The sequence below is a fragment of the Lichenostomus cassidix genome, chromosome 1 (genome assembly GCF_008360975.1).
Source record: "Lichenostomus cassidix isolate B80296 chromosome 1, HeHo_3.0, whole genome shotgun sequence".
Classification (NCBI taxonomy): Eukaryota; Metazoa; Chordata; class Aves; order Passeriformes; family Meliphagidae; genus Lichenostomus; species Lichenostomus cassidix.
Window position 1 is genome coordinate 60,643,654 of NC_139479.1, and position 19,514 is coordinate 60,663,167.

The following is a 19,514-nucleotide window of genomic DNA, read 5'->3' on the forward strand; positions in this document are numbered from 1 at the left end:
TATAGTTACCTCATTTTCATACACATGCAATTACCTCCATTATAGACGCCTTTCAGGTAGGGACTGTAATTTAAGATATAAAAATAATAAAAACAGTGGATCTTTTGAAGTCACATAAAATCCAGGATGTGTAACAATTACAAGGGCTGGGCTAGTTTCCTGTAAGATTTACAGATATTACAAACCCACAAGGTTTAACTCCATCCAGGGGGAAGTATGTAATCTATTGCTAAGTCCTGCTCTCCAAGCAGCCTGGAAGGATGGCCGTGCTGGGTATCCTGAGGTATGACTGCATAGTGCTGTGACTTTCCAGGATCCCTCAACACCTCCTCCAGGAAGTGGAGACACTCAATCTCCAGACACCTTCCTTGGAACATTTCTTCTTTCAGAATCCCAGAAGCAGCTTTCACCTGTAGAGCTTTCCTCTGGAACAAGCTACCTAGATGTCTTAGTCCTCATGGCAACTATTACTGAACTGGCAGACCATCTGTTTTCAAAACATCCCTTATTCTTTTCACTTACAAAAAAACCCTCTTGTAATTTCAGACAGTCTAGCACCAGTAAAACCTTCTGCACAATTTTTACATGCCTGTTCTCCTCATGTCTCTTGTCTCAATCTTCATTTGCAGTATCTTCTCTTGTTCATCTTTGTTACTCTTAATTGCTGTTTTGTCTCTCTTCCCCATGTTTTCTTTCTGGCTTTGCATTTGAAATGAAAAGCAAGGAAGTTTGTAGGCTGGTTCTTTGATTAGGCTGGACTGGATTCCCCATGGCCTTAGAGCTGAAAAAAGGCCAACCCGTCTTTGGCATGAATTAGACTCTGCATTTTTAGCTGTGTTGTAGGAGTCCATCCAAAGCTCTCAGGAGAGGTTTTACACATGATCCAGCTAGCAGCCTGCAGGCTGCAAGGTGGCTCTGTATTGCCTCTGTTCTCTGACACTGAAGGTCAGAAAAAATTGTCAGCACACTGTGTGAAGTCCGGGGATTAGTGACACCTCCTGCCCTTACTGCAAGCCAGACAGGAGGCCAGAGCTATTAGGATGGGGTGTTAAAGGCAGAATGCATACTGCAACCCTCAAGAGCTTTTGCTCTGCCAGGTACTTGTGGCTAAATCCTGTGAGATGTTGAGGCATTCTAATATTTCAGTGCTTCTCACAGGCTGAACCCACTCCGAGTCATGCACTCCTGCTGCTTCTGTTACATCGGTGCTGATGCCAATGTGAAGCCAGCTCAGCTCTATCAGCTGGCAGAAGCCTGGATTTTGATGGGTGCATTCTGTAATTACTGAGTTGAACCCGCTCATGAGTCAGATGAGGGCAATCACCAGCCTGAGCAAGGGCCAGAACTGTGTCTGGGAATGGTAGGGGAAAGTGGGAAGGTAAGGCTGCTACATCAGTGCTGCTTTGTTGCAGAACAAATACCCTTGTTACAGCTATGAGGCACATTGCTCTGCTCCCTGGTGCTGCCTCCTCAGGCGTCAGTGAGGCCAAACACTGGCATCCACTGAACCAAGTGTGGGGAAGGATGGCTGTGGGAAATGGAGGGACATGAATATGTCAGCTGCTGTGTTTCCTGGAAACTCAGGATGTCTGTCACTGTAGTTTGTGCTTCTTTGGGCCCTGCAAGACAATGGTTTTCCCACTCTGCCAGGCTTTGTTACTAGGAGCCAGTGGACATGTGAGTTCCTATGTGTGACCTCTGCTTTGCAGCATCAGCAAGGAATCCCACTGCACGCTAAAGATCCTGAGTGACTCGTTCAGTGTGTGTTTTTTGTGACAGATGATTACCACAAGGACAAAATCCTACAGCTGTTTTCCCCTGCTGTGCAGAATGACCCATCTTGCTCAAAGTTGATAGCAGTCAGGTCATCTCAGCCAAGCATCATGTTAGTTCTGGTGTTTTCATTCTGTGGATCAGCAGGCCTGCAAAGCAACAGAATACTTCTTCAGAAAGCATCCTGTCTTTTCAGAACATTTAATTAAAAAAAAAAGTTACTTAAATGATTAATTTTACAAGATTTTATAAAGTACATTTATAAATTTAGAAGGATGGAAATGGTAGTTGAATGCTGATAGTGAAAGGTAGGTTACCCAAAGCCAGACTGGGATTAGCAGGAGAAAAGCTGAAATAATTAGTAATGATTTAATGCAAGGCATTCTGTAAACACTAGAGGAAAATCATCTGGACTTGAGATTCAGGAGAATTACTTTACGAAGTAACAACACTGAAAGCTTGAAATTTTCCTACATAGGTAGTTCTGTGTTCTGATCAACCTAAATCCTGCACTGTGAAAGACATGGCTTGGGGTCACTGACCAGGACATCTCCCTGACCATAGTCTCATTTGTGTCACATTTCTGTTACTGTAGAACTACTTCAACTCTGCTTTCACAGCATAATCTAGTGCAAATATGTATTTCCCCCAGCAGATGCTTCCAGAAATATGTTTCCCCCAGCAGATGCATCATACTATCCCTGGATATTGAGTACTGCCAGTAAGAGGTGTACTTGAAAGTGGCAGAAAACATACCATATGTAAAATGGTTTTTGGTGTTACGTCAACCTCTCTGTCATTCATTCAACATTGAACCATCTCCCTTGTGGGAAAGGTTAGGCTGTGTCTTACACCATGTTCTGTCTGGTTTTCAGTAGGACATAGAAAAATGTTCGCTTTTCTTTGTGTTGCACCTACCAGCATTCAAATTGGCACTTTTTCTTCCAGTTGCTGCTTGTTTAGTGTTGTGCCATGTTGGACAAAAGCCTCTGCAAAGCAACTGTGACTGATCTTTATTTAGCAAAGATCCAGATCACCTGTTGAGGTTGGAAAATATTTTGTTGCAGTGAAAAGACTCCTATAGTGCCTTCCTTTCCTGGCAACTGTAACAGCTTTTCATTTGCTCATTCAAATAACATCAAATCCAACACTGTGACATACATAGGAATTATTATCTCAGTATAAAGACTCAGAAAAGAAGATAAATCAATTTCCCAGGACCTACTGCAAGATTGCAACACTTTCAGAAAATTTTGTTTGGTTTACAAGTTTACATTTACTAGAACTGCCTTGCTGGGACCTTATACTGTGTGACTCTTGTCCACTCAAAGCCTGGAACTGCCCTCTGTTCCTTCACCCTTTACCCATTAAAACAAATAACATGACCCTTTTATATCCACAAAACAATGATACAGTAAAGACCTTTGGCTCCTGCAAATTCCAGAGACCAAATCAGATTATTTAAAAAAATTATTTTAAAAAAAGGCTACAAAATAACATTTACTGTTACTCCTGATTTCACTTTCCTTTCTGCTTGACCTCTGCACAGTAGAGTCTGTTACTAAGTTAGAAACTTCAGTTGTCTTGTCATTCTATGCCTACATCACATATGCTAGCAGCTGGAAGAGGAAATGTCATTGAGTAATTACAGAAAAATGGGCTGGAAAGATCCTTGAGAGTCCAGCCCAATGCTTGGCCTGGGCAACCCAGATTGTAATTATGTCTCAAAAACAGCTGCTTGAAAGTTTTTAAAAGTTTGTGATGATGAAGGTGCTGCAAGCTCCTCAATCAGTCTCATCTAGCCACTGTCCATACCATTAAAAAGTCTGTTCTATGTCTAAGTGGTGGAGAACAGATAATTAAGTTCCTCTTTATAGATAACGTTCAGTCTTGAAGATTATGTTGTCCTCATTAAAAAAAGTCTATTTCTTTCAATTTTCCCTTACAGACTGTGTTTTGTATTCCTAGCCTTATTTTCCTAACTCTTCTCTACAGCCCTCCTGAAATCCACCACACATAGCTGGATGTGGTGCTCCAGGCTTTGACTTTGCCCCTGGCAAACACAATGGAAATACTATTTATTATGTCTTACATTGTCACATGTGCCAATGGCACATACAGTGTCTGTTTTTCCAACAAATTCATCTGCTGCATGACTGAGGGTCAGATGAACTGCTCTTCAAAAAGAAAGTGCAAACATCGAAGGTGAGGAGGCTGTGCCAGGACAGGGAGCTGTTGACTCCCATGTCCTAGACTTTCCTTCAGCACGCAGCCGATGGAACATGAAAAATGCAAATCAATTATGTAACTAATTGTGAAAGTTTCAAAGGGACAAAAGAAACTCTCTAGTGGTTACAACTAGTGACAAAATGACAAAGCAGTTTGAACAATACCTGTAGCCATCTGTGTCTCTTCACTAACTATTCATTTGAGCAGTAGGAGACTTAGCAACACTATCTTCACCACTGCAGAGACCAGAAGTGAAATGACTTTCCATTTTAAGGAGCAGGCTTAGTGGAAATAGTGCAACAGGAAAGAATGCATAAAAAGCAGAGCACCCTGGTAAAATTGTTTGAGGGCAGTCTCTTTTTGCTTAAAAAAGAGAAACATAAAAAATGTCTGAGGAAATTCAGAAGCAGTAAGTGTAGGGGTTTGGAAATTAATTAATTAATTCTTAGCCCTACACTGCCCATTGGGTAAGAACTGGCACTTGAACAAAGCTGTTGTAAGACTGCTTTGTAATCAGTAGCACATGGATTGTTCAGAGACGTGGAAAGATGCTGAGCACCTAAGTCAATGCTGGTATGACGCAGATGTCAGGCTCAAGGCAGCTTGCCAAAAGTAGTCCACTGGCTGTTGACAAAAGCATGACGTATCTCACACGTAGTATGAATGGGGTTGAGAATACAGCAGAAGACGTTATGCAGAAGACCCATGCAAAAATCAGTAGCAGTAACGAAAGTTGACCTAAATTCCTCTGTATTCAGAAGTACACAGTTGAGAACTAGCAGGCATTTAAGAAATGTGATTGGGTGCAAGATATAACATGTGAGAAGGAACTGATTTTCATCAGAGGTAATAAAACTCATCTGCCTGCAGAAGGAGCTGGCCAACTCAAGGTCAGAGTGGGACTAAAGTCCTTCTTAAAAGGACACAGAAATTTGAGAAATCAGAAAACCGAGGTGGCTACAGCAAAATGTAAAATCACTCAATGTTAGAATCAGTCTAAATGATCTCTGTGCAAAAAGAAAGAAAGGAGCTGTTCAAAGTTTATCTCAAGCAAGATCATACTTGCTGTAGCTATAAAACCTGTAAAATACTAGGCAGTTACTAGGAGTTTCAGGAGGGGGGTCAGAACATGAATACCAGTTCTGAAGTGGGAATTTGTAGCTACATTCTGTGAGGCTGACCTGCAAAGACAACTTTGCAACACTGATTAGAGCATGAGCTCTGTGGGCTGTCCATCCTTTGACAACTGAAATGTAAAAGTTCTAAGAAGACTGTAATGGATTTGGATTGCTTTAGAGAACTATTTTCATTGTATGAAGCACTTACAGCATATTGGAACCCAAATTTAGGATTCCTTATGCTTTATTGAGAGTTGTATGCAAAGCCATATCCAGCTTCTTAATGAGAGTTGAGCGGGCATGACTCCCTTTCTCCACCATCCAGTAAACAAAGGTTCTCAGACTCCAGCCTTGCCCTGGGTGAGGGGAGCAATCCCACATGTTGTTTTCCCCTCCCCACATGTGAGGGGAGCAATCCCAAAGGATGTTTTGCTCTTTCCAGGGTACGGCATGCCATCCGCTTGCGAGGCAGTGGACTGACATCAGCAGCAGGGTGCACCGTGGGGGTGAGTCCTTACAAGCACTCCTGGCAGCTCTTCGGTCAGAAATAGAGAGCACTGAGTTGCCAGAACACTGTGCCTTTAGGGGCAGGAAAAGAGCTGATTCCAGCTATTTCACAGAGAGCCCTGGGCTCTGGACCAGAGGAGTTCTGCTTCTCATCCAGTCTTCCCAGACTGGCCATTGCCACCTGTGCAGCGGCTGAGACCAGTCCTGTTGGATAGCCCCTTTCCATTTGGACAGGCACTGGATGTGTCTTACAAAGCAATGTAAAACTTATGGACTGAACCATAATTTCAGCACTGGTATTTCAAAGATACCTAGTTAGAATTGCACAAAACTGTAATAATAATACTACTAATAAATCACCTGTGTAACCGTTTTGTCACTATTCAAGGGAGTATTTTAAAGAGTACAGTAGCTGTTGAGCTCCTGCACAGAGCAGGTAGCTAAGGGTTCCTGTGCCGCCTCAGGAAAGCTTAGCTCGGTACTGCAGAGCTGTCGCTGGCAGCACAGGCACCCATATGATCGTAAACCGAGGGGCAAAATCAAAGTCCTTATAGGTAATTATGAAGAGAAACCCTGCGGGGCTAGTGAGCTGCTCGTTAACCGGGGAGCGCCGAAACACCGACACAGCCGCTCCATTCTCTGGGGCAGGAATGCTAATGGAAAATGCCACCGAGCCCCGCCAGCCCAGCAGTGTCCCAAGGCCAGCGGCGAGGGGACACCTCTGACTGCAAGGTCAGCGTGGTTAATCTTTTCCCCGGATAATTACAGCCGGCTCGGCGGGCCCTTCAAACCAACCGCGGCTTTACACCCACCCCTTTACACCCTACTGCCGGCTCGGCCCCTCGGGCCAGCCCGCCCCGGGGCGGAGCCCCAAAAGCGTTCCCCAAAAGCCGCCGCGGCCGCAGGAGCTGCGCTGGGAGTTGGGAGCGGCACGGCGGGACACGGGGGTCGGGCAGCGCTCGGCGGTGAGTGGGGACGTGGTGGCTGCTGCCCTCAGGTTGTAGTGGCGGGGAGACCAGCTTTCGTGTGTAGTTTGTACAGTCGTTGTTGCCTCTCTAGAGCCGAGTCCATTTTTAATAGCTAAAACTACTATAAACTCAGCTATACTGTGTGCTTCATATGCTAGCGATGTTTTCAACCAATATGTAATTCGATGTGTGACTTTGCAAGCGTGTTTCTCATCAGGGAAATATCGAACTATTTAAGTGATTCGTTCTTTTATGCAACCCGGGCTTTTGGCTTTATTCCGGTCATGCTGTGGTTAAAAGAAAGAAGACTCTCTTCTGACCTCTGCAGAAAGTGCATGGATGAATCTCTGTGTTAATTCATCCCAATGTCCTTTAGGGTCGAGTATGCCTTCTGTCATCATTGATGTTCAGGGTACAACAGTGTATATTTGGTAAAGACAATATCCTTCTAGGAAACCTGGAGACCTTAATTTGTTCCATAATGATGGATGGATTCTCTTTTTAATTAGTTTGCCACTCACTCAACTGAAACAGAATTCTTCTGAGGAGACATTTACTATTTTTGTTGATATAGGGAAGAAGTTCTGAATAAGAAGCAAACCAAGAATTCGGAATATGAACGGAAAATGAAACAGCTGAGGTCATGGGGCGAAATTACTGGCTGGTGTGTCTTTTTGATTTTTTTTGTTTCCTGAGAAAAACTCTCCCTCTTTGCTCTACTTTTTTCTTCTTCTTCATACTTCTTCCTAAAGTATGGAAATCTAAAAGGAGGGCTGTAGTACAGAAGTGGAAAGATTCATATGGTTAGTTTGGCATACTGGCAGGAGATGAGACTCACTCATAAGCCTTTCAGATGTACAGACCTTGACCTTCACCTTGGGATCTGTCAAAGGAAGAGTGTCTATAAAATTTTTGCATTAGGGTACCCTGTATATATATTGAAGCTTCAACTAATATTTGTAAATCTGTGTGCAAATGGAACACTTTGTTTGGCCATGCTCAGAATTACATAGAAAAAAGGAGTACCCTTCATTGCCTAGGCAGAGTGAAATATGAAACAAGCAGCAAAAGGATATATTTTACTTTTACTAGTGTTATGGTGTTAGTGATGAAAATTGTTTTAATATGGTGGTGCTGGCTTAACTGTCAGTTTTGATGAGTTTCTCAAGAGCAAAGATCAGGTGTGTGGGTGCTACTGGGCAAACTGAGCTTGTCTTTGTCTGTCTTAATTAAATGATCTGCCATTAATCATAGCAGAAATGGATTATGAGGAACTTGGAGCTGGCACTGGCCTCCCTCTGATACAGTGTCATATCCATGTGGCTTTGCCTCATTCTCATTGAAAAGCTGGCATGGTCTAAGCCTGTGTGTCCAGACCTCTGTACTGCACTCTTTTTGGCAGTATAGTGGGGTGTCTTTTGTTGCCTTTTCTTGGGTTATTTGTTTATTTGGTTTTTTTTTTCTGTAATCAATGGTGGTCTTTGCAGCTGTCTAAAGAGTAAGATGAATTTCTGTGCATGTAGGTGTGGAGTATGTGAAATTGTGTGATTATAGCTTCTTTTTTTCCTTTGTCTGTCAGAAGACCCAGGTAGCTCATCATGAACAAAAAATTATAAAAAGGAAAACTAGTGCTGCAGAAACTATTCACGCCTGCTGAGTGTCTTCAACTCTTAAAATTCATTTAGGTGCTGGATTATTGGCATTTCTAGAGGAAGTGACTGAGGAAGGTTCAGCTGCACAAAAAGCAGGGCTAATTAGCTGTTGTATTTGTGGTATTTTCCGGTTAGGCACTATGGGTGAATAAGCAGGGGAGAATAACAGGGAGTACAAGTGCCGAGGGAAGTACTTTCAAGTCCAGTTTTCCCATAAAATTAATCAGCAGAAATAACTATAGATGGCAATATTTAGAAGGATATTATAGAAAATAGGGAAAGAAAAATATTTATATTGTGAGGAAGGGGGAAAATAAGCTGCAGAGAGTCCTGCTTGGTTTTGGGAAGGGCAGTTTTATATTGGCTGGACTAGTTTAGTTTTAAAGTTCTTACCTCTTTTCTAAGATAATTGGATTACTTTAACATCTTGCAAAGCATATCCCCTTGTTAATTTCAATTTGTAGTCACTTTGTCATATTCAATTAGTTGACACAATTTTCATGTAGCATTCACAAGAATTAATATTGTGAACACTGGTAGCAGAAATAGGTCGTAATGGAAGCAAAATGGTGTATGCACCCTTATTTTCTGTCTAAGCATACCAGCTCAGCTCATGTTAGTGCCGATAACTGGAAAAATGAAGTTTTGTAATGACTGCCTTAAAAGTTCCACTTGATTGCAGGATGTAGTCAAACTAGTTCAGCTTGATAAAATCTTTGGAGGCTATTCACTGCCATGCTCCTTATCATTGTGCCTGGGAGACAAAATGCTTTAACCTTTCATGGTGAGGAGACTGGTGGCCCAAATACATAGTAGACTCTGATTTGAACCCAGATGCCTTTCTGTGGTATTCCTGACTTTCTTCTGATTGTCAAAAGTACTATATGTTTATTTACTCTTAGCATGTTTGAAAGGCCCATTTTAAATGGATCCGGCACAAAGTTTTTACTAAGGGTTAGCATATATATTTATCACCTGTACTTACAGAAGCATTAAATCTTCCCCTTTCACAGAAAGAGGAACCAATAATGGCAGCGCTGAACTGGAAGCCCTTTGTCTATGGAGGTTTAGCATCAATCACAGCAGAATGTGGTAAGTGTTTCCTTTAACTGTTGACATTATTTTCTTTACTTGGTTAGTCTCTATGTAAAACATGTTTGATTCCATGCTGTCAGTGACACAGTAGTATATGGTGGTCTACAGCATAATTTTTTGTTTAATGTTGATTAAAAAGTTGTGTGATCTCTGTTGCAATATCAGAACACTTGTGTCTGTAAACTCTCATCCCTGGTGAGTCTTGTTTTTATACATATTTTGCCTCTGTTTTATTATTTGGTGGTTTTGTGATGTGTTCCTGGACAGTGTTGTAAGTAGATACAGCTTTTGATTTGTTGCAGTAGACAAGTTAAGCTCTTAACTTGTACATTTTTCTCTTAGCTTTTCTGAGTATCTATGTTGCAGTTTAAATTCCCTTTTCTTGCATGTAAATGGTTGCTTAGATTTGAACACTTAAATTTGGTAGTGAGCAACGTCAAATAATTGCTGTAGTGAGACAGTGCATCTGATGTATTTGGCCTAATCTAAAGAGAGATCTAAAATATCAACATCCTTATAATGTCTTATCTGAAATGCATTTACATAAAAATAAAGGACATCTATATTTTCATTGTAGTAGAATATAGTTGGGCATGTGGTGGGCTTGCGTGCAAGATCTGTCTAGTAAAGCAGATGCAGTGCAGAATTACACTTAAAACTACTATTTTGTTTTCACAGAATAGTTTGGGTTGGAATCTAGTCCAGCCCCCCTGCTTTCAGCAGGGACATCTTCGATTAGATCAGGTTGCTTAAAGCCTTGTTCCATCTGACTTTGAATGATTTCAGGGATGGGAAGGGTTTCTACTTGGGAAACTTGTGCAAACATGAGTTTGAAACCTCTCTCATTTGACTTGACTGAATATGGCCAATAATGCCAAAAGCTTTGTAAGGAAGACAAGCAATCGATGAAAGCTTTGCTTGTCTGGTAAGTTTCATTTGAATAGACATAGTTCATATTGACTGCTGTTAGTGCTTAGGTGAGTATGGAATGTTGAAGTGGTCCTTTTCCTAAAGATAAGCTCTAAATGGATATGCTTTCTGAACCCTTTGGTAAGGGGAGCACAGAGAGGATGAACTGAACATAACATAGCAGTAGGCTACAGAAAAGCAGTAACAGAAATAGGTACTGCTGCTCTTGCTTGCTCAGATACTAGGCTAGAATCTGTATAGCTTGTCCTATGGAATTTATTTTCCTTCAGTGATGTGCCCTTTAAAGGTGTTGGTAGAATACACATGCAAACTCAGTTTGCAGATTGGGATTGCAAAGTCCTGTTCAGTGTGGCTGTTTACAGCCAGGCAATGCCATGTTGCCTGAAAAGATATTGAATGTGGAATGTAAACACAGGAAGTAGGCAGGGCTTCTGACAGGCCTTTAGAAGAAACAAGGTGATAGAACATGAATCACTTCTTTAAAAGAAAGTCTTTCTTAGAAAGACTTCTTTCCCATGGGGATACTTTGATATATTTTGGTACATAAGAAATGTTGCTGTTTCTTGTATGATGTTCTTTGTTGTCTTTGGTTAGGTAGGTACTTGATTAATTTTCTCACTGATTTTCCTTTGAGGTACTTTCCCCATTGATCTGACCAAAACACGTCTCCAGGTTCAAGGTCAAGTTAATGATGCCAAATATAAAGAGATCCGCTATCGTGGAATGTTGCATGCACTGGTCAGAATATGCAAAGAAGAAGGATTGAAAGCTTTATACTCTGGGTAAGATTAACTGACCTGCAGCAATGGCTTATGAACAGACTATTGATAAGAGCATTGTATGTGAATCTTTGGGTTTCAGGATTACAAGGTATTTGGTTAGCCTTAATCTGGAAGCTGGAAGACCAGCCTTAGATACCTTCAGTGCTGCACAGTGCAATAGCATTTCATATTAAAAAAAAAAAAAAACCTCAAAAAGCAACAAAACCTACTTGAAACAAAATAGCTAAGCATAAGGTTATTCTCTACAGTGCTGCTACAGTTCTTCCATCTCTCAGAATTAAAATTGAATTAACCTTTGTCTATAAATGAGCATGCTTTTCTTCAAAACATGTAGTATGGTGGGGGAAATTACATTTCAGATGTGCCTGCCAGCTATTTTATAGATTACAAGTTGAAGCATGGTCTAATAGCAATCCCTACACAGTTCATTCATTTTCTTGCAGGCTTTATTTAAAAAAAGAAAAATCAAAACCTAAAAAGCTCCAAAGCTTGTTTTGTTTATAGTGAGTTTAAATTGTTGATTTAAATGAACAAACCTTTCTCTGCTAGATATCTCTGCCTCTTCTGCACTAGGAAGTATTTTCTGATCAGTTTTTGAGATCTTGAGCATTGCTGCTTGTTTTTACAGGATTGCACCTGCAATGCTACGGCAAGCTTCATATGGAACCATAAAAATAGGCACTTATCAGAGCTTAAAAAGAATGCTTGTTGAGCATCCAGAAGGTGAGTGGTTATTTTCCATTTAATTGAGGACTTATTTTCTTGAAGCTGATTGTTTCCATTTGGTATCTTACTGTAGCATTTGAACAAGTCTACTGAGAAGACATTCCTTATACCAGTTACAACAAAGTGAGTCAGAAAGGATAACTCATCAGAGCAGGTTTTATGGCTTCTGTAACTGGCACTCTCTGGTTAAATGAGGGGAGGCATCATCCTGTCCTAACGCATCTTAATTTGTAAATCTGCAGCTAAACTCTTTGTTTGTGAAACAGATGAAACCCTGATGATGAATGTTCTGTGTGGCATTCTTTCGGGAGTAATCTCATCATCTATAGCCAACCCTACAGATGTCTTAAAGGTAATTATGCAGAGCTTGGCTTTTAAGTTTTTGTTCTCTTCTGAAGTAAAACCAGTGTCTGCTGATGAATATAGAATTTGTTTTGTAACCCTATTTATTCTCCTCTCTCAACTTCTAAAAAATCATTAACATCCTGAATTCTTGGAACCTCCTTCTGGTCCATGCTAATTATGTGGAAGTACACATGAGGGAAGTGAAGGCTGGGGAGGTAGTTTGATCCGCATAACTTTTTCTGAGTGTGGGGAGAGACTAACTTTCATGCTGTAGTGATTGTGTGGAAGCCACACGGCACATTTCATCTGTAGTTCTTGGTAACACTGTTACACTAGGATGTTTCTAGACCCCAAAACAGGTGAAATAATTCAGATGCAAGAGTTCTGGTGAACACTACTCTTATAGTATGATTCTTTAACACTGTAGAGAGGCTTTGCAAACCTGTGTTCCAAGGGAACAGTATTCCAGTATCAGTCATCTAAAGTGAATTAGTGAAACAACCACCTCTGTAAGAATCTGTTAGCTTAATGATGGTTACTTGTCAGGGTTGATGGTATTTATCTTGCAGAACTGGAGCTTGTGACTTACATAGCTGCTCCTAATGAAAAAGAAGTTAAGAAAACTATGTTCTTCTGAAATGACTAAAATCTTAATCCTTCATAGTGCTAGTGCGGTTATGTAGTGACATTTCAAACATAGGGTTGTATTTCAAGTGTGGCTCCAATTAGTTACTTCCTAGAATTATGTCCACTTACCATGTTGCTTGTTGCCAAACTTGTATTTGGAAGTTACCTTGAGAGGTTCCTAAAGATGTTCTTATAAATCTACAGGGTTGAAGACCATTGTTCTCGCTGGCTGAAACATTAAACTTTTTAACCTTTCATGTTCCTGTGAGAACACTGTAAAGGACATCCTGCAGAACCCATCTGCCAGTCTTACCTAAATGGAGGAGTGTGCCCATACAGAAATAGAAGTGACTTTATGCAGCTAAGAATTCTACCACATACTTGTTCAAAACTAGCAGCTGCATTTGGAAAGTTGAGGCAAAAAATTGCACTGTGGTTGTGATAATGTCAGCTCTTAGTTTATATTCAAAGAGAAATTGACTTTACTACTTAAAATTTTAACTTAGTAGTTAAATACAACCAATAAAATAATAAAACTATATTAATCTTTTTGTTTTATCTTCAAATGAATCTCAGATCAGAATGCAAGCCCAAGGTAATGTGATTCAAGGAGGAATGCTGGGCAACTTCATACAGATCTACCAAAACGAAGGCACTAAAGGATTATGGAAGGCAAGTTTTTTTTGAGCTGTATCTTACACTTTAAGTACACTTTCTTGCTTAGTTTAATTCCATTTATTCCTCCAGTGTTCTCAGCTGAAATACGGAGGATCTAATATGTCTATCATTTGTCATGACTGCTTCACTGTGGGTGTCTTGGTGCTTTTAGGTGAAGGGTTACTGCTGTTACTGCCAGCTTTGTGTGCGAGGATTAGCTGCCACTTAGGAAAGGGAAGACAAACGTAGGCTTCAGTTAGGGTGACTGGCTCTAGGAATAGTTCAGCAACCTTTTGCATGAGACCTCTCAATCTGTATGCTCTGTCTGTTTTAAAGCATTAGCTCCATCACTTCCAAATGTTCTTTAGCATATGAACATCCCCTCTATTTCAAGAATTTTCATATTCAGTCTTAAAATCATCTCTTGTACCAGCTGTAGTCAATGACTGTATAACAACTGGAGACTCAAAATAGATGATTGCTTTGAAACAGCTGGACTAGAAAAGAGGAATGTTTTTCTATTAGTGTGCATTTCTCATAAAGTTTCTTGATCTCCAGTTTTGTTTGTCCTCCTTACTTTGTCTGTTTTATCAGCTAGCAGCAAAGGAACACTGTTTTTGAGTTTTTAGCTGACTGTTGATGCAAGAATTGAGATGTCAAGCAGAGACAGAAAATAACTTAGAGGATCTGAAGCTGCCAGTCTGTGTGGAGAAGTGATTTATCTGTTATTTCAAATTTTTGCTTTTGGAGCACATACATTTAAGACTTGTACTAGTTAGCCTTATTTGAATTTACAATGTTCTTAACACATTTGTGGTGTGTTGCTTTGTATTATAAGAGCTTGGCATTTCTAACAGTGTACAAAGGTTGACTTTAAACTTCAGCTGTATTCTTTCTTTGCCAGGGAGTATCACTGACAGCACAGAGAGCTGCTATTGTTGTTGGAGTGGAACTGCCAATGTATGACCTTACCAAGAAGCACATAATTATGTCTGGATTCATGGGAGATACAGTATATACTCACTTCCTGTAAGTTTGTGTAACTGTTTGTATTGCTCAGCATTGGTTAGTTCTTGCTATAGGGGAGATGAATATTGAGTTTTCTGTCATCTGTCTAGATGTAAATATACTTCTGATGTGTTTATAATTTTTAATGTAATAGCATCTCAAATGGTAGCATGGAAGCTAATTTTATTTAGGATTTGGATTTAACTTCCTTTTGAAATATGGAAATTTGTTTTGTGGGTGGTCTGAATCACTCAACTGTGCTAATTGAGGTTAGAAGAAAGTAAAATATTATTCCCAAGGGCACAAACATCTTTTCAAGCATACTGTATATAAAGCTGTATAGGAAATATTCAAAATTATGCTTTCATAGTAAATGAAAAGAAACTTTTCACATCAATTAGCTGATTTAATTTTTGACTAAAAGCATTAAACAGTCATTATTATTGTGTTTCTTGGGAAGGGGAAACTCTTGTGCATCTCTGTGTGGTAGATCAGATTTCATTAAACCCTTTTATTAGTTCCAGTTTTGCTTGTGGGTTAGCTGGAGCCCTTGCATCCAACCCAGTTGATGTTGTAAGAACACGCATGATGAATCAGAAAAGCCAACAACATGGGGGACATGCAGCCTACAAGGGCACTTTGGATTGCTTGGTACAGGTAAGTACTTCATGTATCAGCATGAATAGAATCTGCTGCCGCCAAGCAATGGTTTTGTTGTAGAGCTCAAAATGGTCCTGTTTTCCCTTGTAACTTAGATCTGCTTTTTCATAATGCTCAAAAGGACTATGCTGCCAGTAATGCACTCAGTGTGAGAAGTATCCACTGTGTTGACAGAAAGACAGGAAGAAAGTTAGTGCTTGCTGCAGAACTTTACTTGCCTTTGGATGTTTGAATGAGGAGAGGGAGGCTCTCAGCAGCACTCTTTCTTAAGTTTATACTATGTCAGGCTGACAGGAAATTATCATTTCATAGGTCAGTTCTTGAAGAACAAGATCTTCTGGAACAGATGGTTTTATCTCTAGCTTACTGCTTAATGGAAAAAGCCTAGTAGAGCCAGAGGCAAGGTCAGCCTCTGATTTTGATTACTTTGATTTGGTTTCTTAAGTCTCTAAATTTGGTATTAGGTGGGAGCATGATGTCCTTTTACATGGAGAGGAATGGATAGCAAGCTATTGGTGTCAAACTGCTGAACAGTCCAAGTCACATTGTCCAGTGAAATTTTGTGAGATCCATAAAGCAAACTGAAATATTTCAAGGGACTGCCTAATGTTAGCTACAGCCTTACATGGCTTACATGCCACAAATTTCAAGGGCATGCCAAATGTGAATTGCAAGTTTAAAGGCAGCACTCTGCAAGGCTTTTTTGGTTTGTTTTTATTTTTTTGGGTGGGGGGCATGGGGTGGAGTGTTGGAGGTTTTTGGTGGTTTTTTTTTTTTTGGGGGGGTGGCAGGGGCAAGTCCAGGAATGCAATTTGGATCAGTCTTGTTTTTTATTTAGTGAAATGTGGTTTTTTTGTCCTGTCAGACAATAAGTTTAAATTGAGGTTACAGGACTAAGCTGCCCCCTTGTCTGATATAGTCTTGTTAGCTGAGATGCTGTTTGAATTTCTCACTAAAAAAGAATTACGTAAGTGTGTTATTTTTTTTTCTTTTTCCCTAGACATGGAAGAATGAAGGCTTTTTTGCCCTGTATAAAGGTTTTTGGCCAAACTGGTTAAGACTGGGTCCTTGGAATATCATTGTATCCTTTTCAAAGGTGTGCAAAACCACTAAGTTAGCCATACAACAGCAAGTATTAATTTTCACAGAATTACTCAGTGTGGGAAGTGTCATATCAGCACAGATATTCCCTTTTTTCTATGAATGGAAAATTATGCAGTTGACAGGTTTTGTTTTTTTTTAGTCAGCTGCTTCCAGTCAGATTGAATTTGTGATTCACATGGAGTGAATATTAAAATAGGATCTTAAAAAATAATTTTCTGTTCTTCCAGTTTCATACCTGTCAATTTCCTTTGTTTTGAGCCTAATTTTAAACAAAATTGACCCGGTGAGTTAGGAATGGGGGCTATTTCCAGAACTGGGGAAACTGTTGGTAGTTACTGATGCAATCTTTTTGTTTATCTTAGTCTCACACAATTTTGGCTTTGTTTCAAGAGCCAGCTGATCAGAACCGTGAGAAGTGGGTTGGTAGTTGTGTGTTTTACCATGAGCAAACCATCTTTAGCCCATCAAAACTAAGTCAGTAAAGACTCTCAAGGGCTTTTGCAGTATTGTCCTGTCTTCTCAGTCCTGCATTTAAAATTCTGAGGAGGAAGGATGGGAAAGTAATTTGTATCACCAGCCTTAAGGCAAGTTTCATTGTTCTGCCTAGTACTGTGTAAAAAAGTGGCCAACCTGCAGCATGGTGTAGGAAGGAAAAAGGACTGGAACACAGTTTCACACAGATGCAGCTGATCTTCAGTAGTGAAGTGACCAGTTTGCACTGCATGAACATGAAACAGTTTTCCTTAATCAGCTGTCCTAGTTCTTCCTGACATACGAACAGCTGAAGAAGTTGGATGCCTGACATGCTGAGCTGTGTACAGAATTCTCTTAATGTACTGTCTGAGTTTAGAGCAATGTGGAAGTTGTCTTGAGTATTTGCTCTTTATTGCCTGAGCTGCTGGCCAAAGGAAGAGGTCACTGCAAGACTGAGTGAGAAGAACCTGGAAGTGATTTCAAGGCAAACTGGCTCCTGTAACCATGGCTTGTGCATGTGCTTCAGTGGATGATGTGCACTGTCTTCTAGACTGAGCCAAACGTGGTGCAACACCTTCTGTCAACTGTTTCAGTGCTCTTGAATGTAAAGATCTGTAGTGCAACTTTGTGCATCTGGGTCTCAAAGCATGGTGTTTTGAGTCAAAGAACAGATTTTTTTCTTCTGTATTTGCATAAAGGAAGGAAAGGATTTCTGTAAAGGAAAAAAGTATTCCTGTAAGGGAAGATAAGCAGAACCAAGGAGCTGGGCTTTTCCTACTTTCAGAAATGTATATACAATTTGAGTCGAATAGCTTAAAGCTTCCAGTTAACTGGAAGTGTCACAAGACATCTTTGCTGGCTTTCAGGCTGGCAAAATAACTACTGCAGTATAAAATCTGCTTCTGGTTTTGAAGCTTTCCTGTGTTCTAAGTCCTGAGATGTCTGCATAATTTGCTGGGAATAATCCAGCTTCATTAGCAAGTGTGGTTGCTACTGTAGTTGGCAGTTTTGCATAGCTTGAAGAAAGTGTTTTTTTTTCTTCTGATGTGTCATTCTTGATTTTTAGTATAAGTGATTCTTCAACATATTCATATGTAAATTGCAAGTAGGAATGAAGTTCAAACAAGTTCATGCCCATCTGCTGATCTTGCAGAGAAACTTTCCATGCCTCTTCCATCACTGGGAAGAATTACTGGTTGCTGGCTGTTAGGTGTCCTCTCAAGGTGCAAGTTTTACACTGAGCAGTCAGGCTCTGTCATGTAGCTGCCTATGTGACAACCAAGCTTTCCAAAAGTGAATCTACTGTAAAGACTGCTTTCCTTCTTCAAAAAGACATCCAAATCCAGAAATAGTGAACACTGTCACGTGCCAAAGAGGCTCAAGTTGCTGTTACATGCAAGGAAACACTTGATGTGGAAATCAACCACACCTTCTATAAAACACTACCTTTAGGCTTAAAGGTATATCAGAACTTCAGGGCCATTAACTAAACAGTTATATCAAGCTTCTTCTAAAGTGCTGCTGTTAAATTCCAGGGAAAAAGAATGTGTGAGATGCAAGTCATGGGATAGATCTTCTGTGTTTAGAGGCGAGAGCAAAGCAGGAGCCATAGCTTTAGATTTTTGTGGCGTTGTGTTAATCTTTTACACATTTTTTCATAGAATCATGCATTCCACTTGAGGTTTCATTGCGATTTCAAAATTACTATAATCAATTAAAACTACTAATTTTGAATTCACAAATGGATTTTTTTTTTAAATGCACAAGGCACTTTGTTTCCTAAGGTAAAATGTTTTCTATATATGGGGGTATGCTGATGTGCAGTGTTTTCCCTTACAACTGTTTCTGTGCTTTAATAAAAAAAATGTAAATATTTTTGTATGCTATGTAAGCAAAGTGTATGTTTTACATTTTTAAGCCTATTAAAAGCATTAAAATGTAAAGTGAGATGACTCAGAACTGCTTTCAGTTTTAAAGTTTCAAATGGTGGTGGGGAGTTTCAAATACTTCAAGGTGGTTAACAAAGGAAAGCTGTTGCTGGCATTGAACTGGTTCTTTATCCAAGGCAGACTAAAGCTGCTGCAGTTCAGAGCTTGTGTTGCTGGGACTCGTGTGGCTGAGTAACATGCACTGACTATAGATTTTCACTATTCTTTGGGATATCTTAAACAGCAAGACTGTTTCCCCCTCTGTTACAGAAACTGCTTGGTCTGAAACAGATCAATCAGCTCAGTTTTGTGTAGCAACAGAGTAAGTTTATCACACTGGTGACCAGGGCAGTGGTTGTCACCTCGTACTTGGCATGGGTAAGCTGCATCTCAAGTGCTGTGTCCTGCAATTCAGGAAGGGTAGTGAGGAGCTGCAGTGTGCCTAGGAAAGGGCAGTGGGGCTGGGGAATGGTGTGGAGCACGAGTCTCATGAGGGGGACTGGGGAGAGCTGGGCTTGTTCAGCCTGGGCAAAAGGAGGGCCAGGGGGACCTTATCCCTCTCTACAGCTGCCTGAAAGGAGGTTTAGCCAGGTGGGGGTTGATCTCCCAGGCAACCAGCGACAGGATGAGAGGACAGAGCCTCAAGCTGCACCAGGGGAGGTTTAGGTTGGACATCAGGGGCAATTTCTTCTCAAGGTCATGAGCCATGGGACTGGGCTGCCCAGGGCTGCCGTGGAGTCACTGTCTCTGAGGTGTTTATGGAATTACTGGACGCGGCGCTCAGCGCCACGGTCTATTTGACATGGCAGCGCTCGGCCACAGGCTGGACTCGAAGATCCGAGGTGTTTTCCCATGGTGTCCGTGATCCCTGGATCCGCCTGGGGACGCCAGGGTGCCGCAGCACCGCCGCTCCTCCCAGCCGCCAGGGGGC

General features: G+C 40.7%; 1 protein-coding gene across 2 annotated transcripts; it reads left to right on the plus strand.

Annotated features, from left to right (window-relative positions):
* Positions 1 to 6,479: 6,479 nt before the first annotated feature.
* On the plus strand, positions 6,480 to 18,614 carry SLC25A30 (solute carrier family 25 member 30). Of its 2 annotated transcripts, XM_085059570.1 has the most exons (11): positions 6,480 to 6,592; positions 7,170 to 7,259; positions 9,261 to 9,339; positions 10,907 to 11,054; positions 11,683 to 11,777; positions 12,047 to 12,132; positions 13,329 to 13,428; positions 14,318 to 14,438; positions 14,936 to 15,074; positions 16,078 to 16,158; positions 16,942 to 18,614. In XM_085059570.1, exons 2-11 carry the CDS (start codon positions 7,239 to 7,241, stop codon positions 16,981 to 16,983), a joined length of 912 nt encoding a protein of 303 aa, XP_084915696.1. In that variant the 5' UTR covers positions 6,480 to 6,592; positions 7,170 to 7,238; the 3' UTR covers positions 16,984 to 18,614. The 2 variants fall into 2 exon arrangements, with proteins under 2 accessions (XP_084915696.1, XP_084915706.1); XM_085059580.1 differs by lacking the exon at positions 7,170 to 7,259.
* Positions 18,615 to 19,514: the final 900 nt, after the last annotated feature.

What these genes read in the sequence shown, in the direction of transcription:
- SLC25A30 (XM_085059570.1), top strand. Translation starts at nt 7,239, where the DNA reads ATGGGGCGAAATTACTGGCTG. An exon ending in GCTTGTTGAGCATCCAGAAG is followed by an intron (nt 11,778 to 12,046) that starts GTGAGTGGTTAT and finishes TTTGTGAAACAG; the next exon opens with ATGAAACCCTGATGATGAAT. An exon ending in ACCCTACAGATGTCTTAAAG is followed by an intron (nt 12,133 to 13,328) that starts GTAATTATGCAG and finishes AATGAATCTCAG; the next exon opens with ATCAGAATGCAAGCCCAAGG.